Source organism: Melopsittacus undulatus, chromosome 5 (assembly GCF_012275295.1).
Source record: "Melopsittacus undulatus isolate bMelUnd1 chromosome 5, bMelUnd1.mat.Z, whole genome shotgun sequence".
In the NCBI taxonomy this organism is placed as follows: Eukaryota; Metazoa; Chordata; class Aves; order Psittaciformes; family Psittaculidae; genus Melopsittacus; species Melopsittacus undulatus.
Genome location: NC_047531.1, coordinates 12,262,048 through 12,272,453, shown reverse-complemented (window position 1 = coordinate 12,272,453; position 10,406 = coordinate 12,262,048). Strand labels below are relative to the sequence as shown.

Below are 10,406 nucleotides of genomic sequence, written 5' to 3'. Positions count from 1 at the left end.
TTCAGTTGGACACTCAACTGGACTTTCATACAGATCTTCACTGTCACTGAAGGTACTTTCGTAACAAATGCGTCATCTTACACTTACGTACATAATACTGACGAGATGTAGGAGAGGGTTTTTAGGAGGAAAATGCATGAGGAAAAAGTAGTATCTTGTTACCACTCCAAAAAAACATGCACTCACCTTTTTCTAAAGTCTTTTTCTGGACTTGGCTTCCTCAAAATACCACTTTTTGTATATATGCAGTTCTGCACGCAGGGATTTTTGTTGCAAATCACTCTGTTGATAGCTGTTTTGCACGTTTTCCATTTGATATTGAAGATCTCTTAATCTGCATCTCATGTCATAAAGACTGCTTCTGACATGTTCTAATCTATCCTCGGAAACTCCCTGTGTCTGAAGCAGATAATGAAATTTCAACAACCACAAAGGAAAAGAGAACTCTCCCTGCTAGTAAATTGCATATACTGAATTTCAGGAGCCCAGTTTTACTCACTGAGGCAAGCATGCCTCCTCACTATCATCAGCCATAAAGGCAGAACCCTGGAAACACCACACAAGATAATTTTTTCATTCAGAAAGAACCCCCCTCTTAGCACTATTTTTCACCAAAGCTACTCATGAAAGAACACTGTCTCTGGCATGGAGAAAAGGATTCCTGTAAATTGCAACACCCAGTCAAGGATGAGCAGTGAGAACAAGACCAGTATGCAGCCATACTACCGAAAACCTGCAAAATGGAAATCTACCTTGGGCAAGCTGTCGATTCAGGGAACTGCCTGCACATTGCACGCACATAAAAGCACTCCTGCCCAACCATATTCCCTTCTCCCACCATACTCCAGGAAAGACAGCACAAACACATCAAATCAGGCATCAAAACTAGAATACTAGAAAATTATGACCATAATGGAAATCTGTAATAGAAACTACAGCCACGTATGAAAAATCCACTTACCTGCAAAACCAGACTGACTTCTTCTAGTTTTCGTACTAATTCCTGTGTGGCTCGTTCCTCTACCTCTCTTTTGTACTGCTCCATCTGACTGCGATCCACCATGTTAGTGTCGATATGATGCTTGAGCATAGCCACCTCCTCTTTCAGCTGGCGTTCACTCTCCTCCAGTATTTCACGTTTCAGACACACGGTGGACAACTGTTCTTGCAAATCGCGATTTTGTGCTTCTATCAGTGTGCATTTTTTAGACTTTTTCTTCAGCTTCTGGGAAAGGTCATCCACCTGTAGACAGCAGGGTGGAGGGGGGCAGAGGGAGGAAACAGATGAAGGGATTGACCCTCAAGACTGTAATTACCATCTGCTAACTCAGTATCAAAACTAAAGTGAAGCCAGGAACTAGGTTTACTCAGTGAGTACTCTGGCCCAGCCATATTCCCTTCTCCCACCACACTCCAGGAAAGACAGCACTAATGCACGGAATCAGGCACCAAAGATAAAATACTAGAAAATGATGACCATAACAAATGTATAATAGCAACCATAGACACATGTGAGAAAACCTGCAAAACGAGATTGACTTTTTGCATTTCATGTCTTCTTCCTAGTGCAGCTTGTTCCTTTACCTCTCTTTTGTACTGCTCCACCTGGCTGCGATCCACCATGTTAGTGTCGATATCATGCTTCAGCATAGCCACCTCTTCTTTCAGCTGGCATTCACTAACCTCCAGTATTTCACGTTTCAGACACATGGTGGACAACTGTTCTTGCAAATCACGATTTTGTGCTTTTATCTGTGTGCATTTTTTAGACTCTTTCTTCAGCTTCTGGGAAAGGTCATCCACCTGTAGACAGCAGGGTGGAGGGGGGCAGAGGGAGGAAACAGATGAAGGGATTGACCCTCAAGACTGTAATTACCATCTGAAAACTCAATATCAAAACTAAAGTGAAGCCAGGAACTTCTTTTCAAACACAAACAGCTTTCACATTATTTCTCAGGTTCCACATTGTGTCATGGAAAACAGTGATACCATTTAGAAAAACAAAACCCGAACTGCCTCCCACTCAACTTGTTCTTAAGAGAGGTCTCAGGGCTCATCTCTCCCCATCAGTCACTTGCACGTATTCAGTTTCAAGGCCTAGCTTTACTCAGGGAGTACTCTGGCCCAGCCATATTCCCTTCTCCCACCACCCACACTCCAGGAAAGACAGCACTAATGTACAGAATCAGGCACCAAAGATAAAATACTAGAAAATGATGACCATAACAAATGTATAATAGCAACCACAGACACATGTGAGAAAACCTGCAAAACGAGATTGACTTTTGCATTTCATGTCTTTTTCCTTTTGCAGCTTGTTCCTTTACCTCTCTTTTGTACTGCTCCATCTGGCTGCGATCCACCATGTTACTGTGGATATGATGCTTGAGCATAGACACCTCTTCTTTCAGCTGGCGTTCACTCTCCTCCAGTATTTCACGTTTCAGACACACGTCGGACAACTGTTCTTGCAAATCGCGATTTTGTGCTTTTATCTGTGTGCATTTTTTAGACTTTTTCTTCAGCTTCTGGGAAAGGTCATCCACCTGTAGACAGCAGGGTGGAGGGGGGCAGAGGGAGGAAACAGATGAAGGGATTGACCCTCAAGACTGTAATTACCATCTGCTCACTCAGTATCAAAACTAAAGTGAAGCCAGGAACTAGGTTTACTCAGTGAGTACTCTGGCCCAGCCATATTCCCTTCTCCCACCACACTCCAGGAAAGACAGCACTAATGCATGGAATCACACACCAAAGATAAAATACTAGAAAATGATGACCATAACAAATGTATAATAGCAACCACAGACACATGTGAGAAAACCTGCAAGACAAGATTGACTGTTTGCATTTCATGTCTTTTTCCTTGTGCAGCTTGTTTCTTTACCTCTCTTTTGTACTGCTCCACCTGGCTGCGATCCACCATGTTTTTCTCCAAATGACCTTTGAGGTCAACCAACTCTCTTGCCAGCTGGCGTTCAGTCTTCTCCAGTACTTTACATTTCAGAAGCAAGTTGGACAACTGTTCTTGCAAATCGTGATTTTGTGCTTCTATCTGTCTGCATTTTTTACACTTTTTCTCCAGCTTCTGGGAAAGGTCACCGACCTGTAGACAGCAGGGTGGAGGGGGGCAGAGGGAGGAAACAGATGAAGGGATTGACCCTCAAGATTGTAATTAACATGTGCTAACTCTATATCAAAACTAAAGTGAAGCCAGGAACTTCTTTTCAAACACGAACAGCTTTCACATTATTTCTCAGGTTCCACATTGTGTCATGGAAAACAGTGATACCATTTAGAAAAACAAAACCCGAACTGCCTCCCACTCAGCTTGTTCTTAAGAGAGGTCTCAGGGCTCATCTCTCCCCATCAGTCACTTGCACATATTCAGTTTCAAGGCCTAGCTTTACTCAGTGAGTACTCTGGCCCAGCCATATTCCCTTCTCCCACCACCCACACTCCAGGAAAGACAGCACTAATGCACGGAATCAGGCACCAAAGATAAAATACTAGAAAATGATGACCATAACAAATGTACAATAGCAACCACAGACACATGTGAGAAAACCTGCAAAATGAGATTGACTTTTGCATTTCATGTCTTTTTCCTTGTGCAGCTTGTTCCTTTACCTCTCTTTTGTACTGCTCCATCTGGCTGCGATCCACCATGTTAGTGTCGATAAGATGCTTGCGCATACCCACCTCTTCTTTCAGCTGGCGTTCACTCTCCTCCAGTATTTCACGTTTCAGACACACGGTGGATGACTGTTCTTGCAAATCGCTATTTTGTGCTTCTATCTGTGTGCAGTTTTTAGACTCTTTCTCCAACTTCTGGGAAAGGTCATCCACCTGTAGACAGCAGGGTGGAGGGGGGCAGAGGGAGGAAACAGATGAAGGGATTGACCCTCAAGACTGTAATTACCATCTGCTAACTCAATATCAAAACTAAAGTGAAGCCAGGAACTTCTTTTCAAACACGAACAGCTTTCACATTATTTCTCAGGTTCCACATTGTGTCATGGAAAACAGTGACACCATTTAGAAAAACAAAACCCAAACTGCCTCCCACTCAGCTTGTTCTTAAGAGAGGTCTCAGGGCTCATCTCTCCCCATCAGTCACTTGCACGTATTCAGTTTCAAGGCCTAGCTTTACTCAGTGAGTACTCTGGCCCAGCCATATACCCTTCTCCCACCACACTCCAGGAAAGACAGCACTAACACATGGAATCAGGCACCAAAGATAAAATACTAGAAAATGATGACCATAACAAATGTATAATAGCAACCACAGACACGTGAGAAAACCTGCAAAACGAGATTGACTTTTTACATTTCATGTCTTTTTCCTTGTGCAGCTTGTTCCTTTACCTCTGTTTTGTGCTGCTCCACCTGGCTGCGATCCACCAAGTTAGTGTCAATATCATGCTTGAGCATAGACACCTCTTCTTTCAGCTGGCATTCACTCTCCTCCAGTATTTCACTTTTCAGACACACGATGGACGACTGTTCTTGCAAATCGCTATTTTGTGCTTCTATCTGTGTGCAGTTTTTAGACTCTTTCTCCAACTTCTGGGAAATGTCAGCCACCTGTGGGGGAAAAAATTTTGAGATGCTCATGGGAAATCAAACACACCCATGCCTAGGCCCTTCTGGTTTCCTCAGGAACCGTGTATCATGCTTTAGAGGTAGTTTTATATGCTGTCATCACAGTCAAAATTTCATTACAGAACTGACAGGACGAGATACAGATACGCTATGTTTTCCATTGCACTTAAACATTATTAAGTAGTGGTCAGAAGGCAGCTTTTACAGCAGTCGTGGAGGAAGATGTATTCTTTTTCGGTCAAAGCTGCAGATTATTTTCAAAAAACTGTGGGAAATACCAGACTTGCAAAGAATCCCAATGCTCATCTGTAGCTACGTCTTCCTCTTCCTCCAGCTTTGGAAACATACCTTTTCTACACCAAGTTAATGTAAATCATCATGTCCTGTCTTTTGTTTAAGAAACATGCACAACAACAACAAAAAGTCGACAAAACTAGCATAAGTAAGCACTTGGGAGAGTGCCTTAAGAGAAAGTAGAAACTTGAGAATTAACACCACCTAAACATAATGCCCTTCCATGTCATTGAAATATAAGGTCTTTTCCAACAGTCACACAAAAACCTTACTTTTGGAGTAAAAATGAGCCACTGCAAAGGCAGTTGACTCTGTACAGTAACAACTTCTGAAAACAAGCATAGCTCTGAAACGTGGCTGCTTTAGCAATAGAGCTGAGCAATGAGCAGAGTAGATAAAACGTTACATGTTACTGAACAGCCAGAGCAAGCACAAAAGCACTTTGTGGAACTCTACTGCTACTGAGGAAGCAGAGACAGGACACCTGTCAAGGGGGTATTCCATACCACAGGAGGTCACACCCAGTATATAAACTGCCACAGCACGTCATACCCAGTATATAAACTGGGGGAGTTACCCGGAAGACCCATATCGCTGCTTGGGTCGGGCTGGATATCAGTCGGAGGGTGGTGAGCAATTGTATTGTGCATCGCTTGTTTTCATTGTTTTTTACCTTTTCCTCTTTTGGTTTTGTATTCTCTCCCCTTGTTATTTCTCTTATCATTATTATTATTATTAGTGGTAGTAGTAGTAGTTTTGTGTGGTACCTTAGTTATTGGACTGTTCTCATCTCAACCCTTGGGATTTACATTCTTCTGGTTCTCCTCCCCATCCCTTTCGGAGTGGGGGAGGAAAGAAGGGGGCAGTGAGTGAGTGGCTGCGTGGTTCTGCTTTACTGACTGGGCTTCTACAACAATAGCCCTAAACAAACCAGAGCTCACCTTTCTTCTTAACCCACTGCCTTCACTGGCTGTTTCAGAGCAGCTGGTTTTACTTACATCCTCTGAAATGGCCTTGGACTCCATCTTTCTCTCTTCATGTACCGTTCCATTGCTCATAGCTCCATCCTGTTGTGTCTTCGTACTACACAGCAAATTGGTCAAAAAAAAAAAGATGAAGCCCAGGAAGAACCATCCTCTTTCACATACTCCTACTTAAACAGCACAGGCGTGGCTTTGCTTCACCTTAATGGACTTGGCACGCTGGGGATTACTGAGAAAAAACAGTATTCCTGTGCCACAGATCACCTGGAGGGTCCAAATTTCATGTGAAATGAATGAAAGACTTCCCTTCCCCCAGGATGAGTACAAAGCAACCCGCCTTTGCAGTTCTTCTGGCACCTTGCCTGTTGCACAGTGTTACCTCTCTTTCTCCCAACACTTCCATTGACAACACTTATGCAGCATCAGCTATGCCCCTACGTAAAAAGCCCCCTTCTGCAAAGCAGGGGTGCTACTGAGCTAATGGCACGTTTCCTGCAGGGTCCGGGTCTGCATCTGTGGGATGATGCTTTTTTGCAGTCTCCCATGGGGAAAGTACGAGAACAGTTGAGGCATGAGAGCAGTCAGATGCAGACCTGCTTTTACCAGTCACTCCAGGGGACTCTTTCCCTCTGTCTCCTTCGCTTTCAAAACTCATGCCCACGCCTCTCATCAGCCACACTTACAGATGACTAAGGAGACCTACGTGTCATTTTGACAAACCCCCACCTTTCCTGCTGATCTTGAGCATGCCTGTCAGCTCCTTTTTTCTGAAGAAACTCTACCATCTCCTCCTGATGTCTGGAGACAGCAAGATGAAAGGGGGTATGACCATCCTGAAAGAATAAATAATTCCATTTAGAAAAACACAGACGAGTTTGGCACCTTTTCAAAAGTGCAGCTTTACCAAATGCCAAGGTTACCTTGTTCTGAGCATCAATATTGGCATTATGCTCAAGTAAGAGCCCTGCTACAGTTGTATTAGTAGACAGGACAGCCAGGTGAAGGGCAGTGTTGCCATCAGCATTAGCCAGATTCGGGTCAGCACCATGCTCCAGCAGTATAGCCACACATTTCTCTTGCCGGCACTCTACTGCCTAGGATCAACACATATGGGAAAGACTTTCAGTATTTATGTGCCACCGTCACAACTTGCCCAGCTTCCAAACTCTGGGCAAGGAGGACATCTTCAAAGATTAGCTAACGCATGCCTCTTCCGTGCTGAGTACGACATGCATGTTTCTACGCAGGCCTGTGTCAAGAATCTTGCCAGACACCTCTCATTTAATGCACCATCAATAAACCCAGCTTACAAGAGCATAACATATTTGTCATACCGTCATCAGCGGCGACCTCTTCAAACGGTCAACAAGGTTCAGCTGGCAGTTCTTTTGCACTAGATATTTGACGACATCCACATGGCCGTTCGCACAAGCGAGATGCAGGGGTGTCCTAAGAAGTAAACGCATGAACTTAACATAGGCAGACAACGAAAGAGCCAAAGCTGTGTTGCCACGCAGCCCTGGGGACCCTGCCTAGACTCTGTTCTTCTCGCTTGTTGCTGCTGCCATCCTGTGCTGATCATCCACAGGGCGGAAGAGAACCGGTGGTACCTGAGCAACCCCAAAACAAACCCTGCTGGGAGACCACGACAAAGCGACAGGTTGGCAGCGTGCACGTCCAACAACATTTGAGCCAACCCGCTGGCTACAAGCAATGAAAAGCTCTCGAGCTCACACTCCCAGCTGACAGGGCACATCTCTCTTTTGAAGCGATTAACCCGAATGTGACCCCACACAAAGCCTCAAGGGGAGCCGCTTCCACATGGCACCCAAAAGCTGCCACGGCAGGTGGTCATGCCATGCTGATGTTCTTGCTGGATCAGCAGGTCCACACCACACTCCTTGGGCTTGGGGGCTGCTGAGGACCAGCAGAGCTTGCCTCAGAGCCTCCCACCACAACACCTGTCAGAAGTAGCCAAGGTGTCCCATCAGTAGCTCACAGCCCCTCACCGCTTCTGCTTGTCTCGCTTGTCAGTGCCGACTCTCTTCAGCCACCAGCGCCACCGCCTCAGCCAGGCCAAGTCGCCCTGGGCAGCTGCACGGTGCAGCCTGCCCAGGTTCTTCTCTCGGAGATCGTAGGCAGTGGAGGCGGTGGTGGCAGTGGGAAGCTGCCCAGAGGCATCTGCAGAGCCTGACTCGCGGGAGGACGCCACGACCCCCTGCATGCTGCGCTGCGTACTGCGGCACGGGCACGGCGCTGCGGGGAGCGACCAGCGGCAGGAGGCACCCGGCGGACTCTGCTGGGCTCCGGGAGGGACAGCACAAGAACAAGGACGAGGGCAAAGGGGAGGATGTGGGAAAGCCAAGGGGGAGGAGGACAAGGAAAGGCACAGGGGAGCTGGGCTCCCGTAGAGCAGCGGTCGCGGCCTTGAGCCCCCGAGCTGGGGTCAAAGAGGCACCGGCGCCCTCGGCTCCAGAAACGCTGCCACTCGCTCAGCGGCGGTGACTGCAGAGGCCCCGTTCCAGCGCCCTGCCTTATAGCGCCGTGCTCGGGGCCGTCACCAGGGGTCGTCACAGAGCAGGGGGTGTCGTCATCAGGGGTGGTCACAGGGCGGGGAGGGAGCCGTCAGCGGGGGGTCGTCACAGAGCGGGTGGTGCTGCCGTGAGGGGCGGGGGCCGGCCCGCAGGCGCCTGGCGGGCGGGGGTGAAGGTGGCTCCGCGGGGCGGGCAGGGCATCGAGGGCAGGCCGGTGAGGGATGCCGGGCGCTCTGGGGACTGGGGGGTTCGGCTGTGGCAGACGCTGGAGCGGCTCTTGCCGCACCCTCTCTTGGGTTCCGTCTCAGCGCGTGGCCAGGGTGCCGGGACACACATCTCTGAAATGCGGCTCAAGCCGGGGTCAGAGCCCAGCTTGGGCCCGCCTCAGCCCAGCTTGGGCAGGTCAAGGGCCCCGCCTCGCAGTGCTGGAGGCTGCTGCTCGCCGCCTGCAAAGAATCACAGAACGGCTGAGGTCCTCTGGTCCAAAGCCTTTGCTTGAGCGGCATCACCTAAAGCCAGGTGTCCAGGGCTGCAGCCAGCTGGGCTTTGGCGTATTACCAAGCATGGAGACTCCACAACCTTCCTGGCCAACGTGTGCAGTACTCAGTCACCCCCACAGTGAAAACATGTTTCCCGATGTTTCGAGCCAAAGTCCTGTGTTTCAGTTTATGCCCATCACCTCTTGTCCTGTCACTGCACACCACTGAAAAGAGCTCTGGACCCCTCCCTTCACGTTCTTAAATACTCTGATGAGATTCCCCCTGAGCTTTCAATTCTCCAGGCTGAACAGTCCCAGATCTCTCAGCCTCTCCTCATTTGAGACACTCCAGGCCCTCAATCAGCTGAGTGGTTCTTTGTTGTACTTTCTGCAGGATGTCCATGCCCGTCTTGCACTGAGGAACCCAGAACCCGACACAATACTCTCCTCACTAGTGCTGGGTTAAAGTTATCACCACCCTTGACTTCTGGCAACAGTTCTCCTAGGGCAACCCAGGATACCGTGCTCCACCTTTGTCGCAAGGACACATTGCTGGCTCATGGTCAACTTGGTGGTGCTGGAAACTTAAAAACTGTTGTTGTAAAGGCTCAGGTTAGACACAACAGTGTCCTAACATTCTTTCCGCTCTCCTCCCCATCCCTGGGGGAGCAGGAGAGAGGAAGAAGGGAGAGTTAGAGACCGGCTGCGTGGCTCTGAGTTACCAGCACTGCTTAAGGCAGGACACAGTAAAGCAGCAATTAATCAGCCGTTTTCGCAAAAACGGGTGTCCTAATGGGTAGGCACACCGTGGTTACACGCCTTCACCCTTTTATGCCCTCTCTGGGACTGCAGAGTCCCTCCCTTGTCTCCCTATTGGCTAGATACGCCAAGGTTTACAGCCTATCCTAAGCACCTAGGTTACCCGTGGGAAGGCTGCCGCTGCTTACATCCCCCACTACTCTAATTTGGGAGCGCACTCCCCCCATGACATGGTCAGCTGCGTGTCCACCGGGACCCCTGCATCCTTTTCTGCAAAGCTGCTGTCCACGTTGGTGGCATGCAGCAGGTACGTGTTGGTGCCTGGGTTCTTTTAATCCATTGTTCAACTGGGTGTTGCTCCTGTCAGCCCATTTCTCCAGCCTGCTGCAGTCCCTCAGCCCTCTGGTGTATCAGCCACTCCTCCCAGTGTTGTGCCATCAGGAGACCTGCTGAGGGTACGCTGTACCCCACCATCCAGAGCACTAATGAAGCTTTTGTACAGGACTTGACCCAGTATTGACCCCCCTGGGGTACACTGCTAGTCACTGGCCTCCAGTGTTCAGAGGAGACGGCGTAGGGGGGGGTCCCCCTACCCCTCCCCGCCACCCCTCTCCTGGACCCATCTGTTTCCCCAAGAATTCCTGTTAGCCTTTGCATAAATGCACAGAGTTGGATGGCTGGGCACTCCCTGACCACTCCTTCTAATCGCCTAACAAAGGCGGGAATTGCTGCACAGGAAGGCCTGGATACTCC

At 48.5% G+C, this 10,406-nt stretch overlaps 1 protein-coding gene across 1 annotated transcript; it reads right to left on the bottom strand.

Moving 5' to 3' along the window:
• Positions 1-495: 495 nt before the first annotated feature.
• Positions 496-8,106, bottom strand: LOC117436196 (ankyrin repeat domain-containing protein 18A-like). Its single transcript, XM_034062907.1, has 12 exons — positions 7,892-8,106; positions 7,217-7,331; positions 6,803-6,976; positions 6,609-6,715; positions 5,898-5,982; positions 4,369-4,587; positions 3,631-3,849; positions 2,888-3,106; positions 2,328-2,546; positions 1,585-1,803; positions 962-1,243; positions 496-546 (listed from the first exon to the last, which is right to left on the bottom strand). Exons 1-12 carry the CDS (start codon positions 8,104-8,106, stop codon positions 496-498), a joined length of 2,124 nt encoding a protein of 707 aa, XP_033918798.1.
• Positions 8,107-10,406: the final 2,300 nt, after the last annotated feature.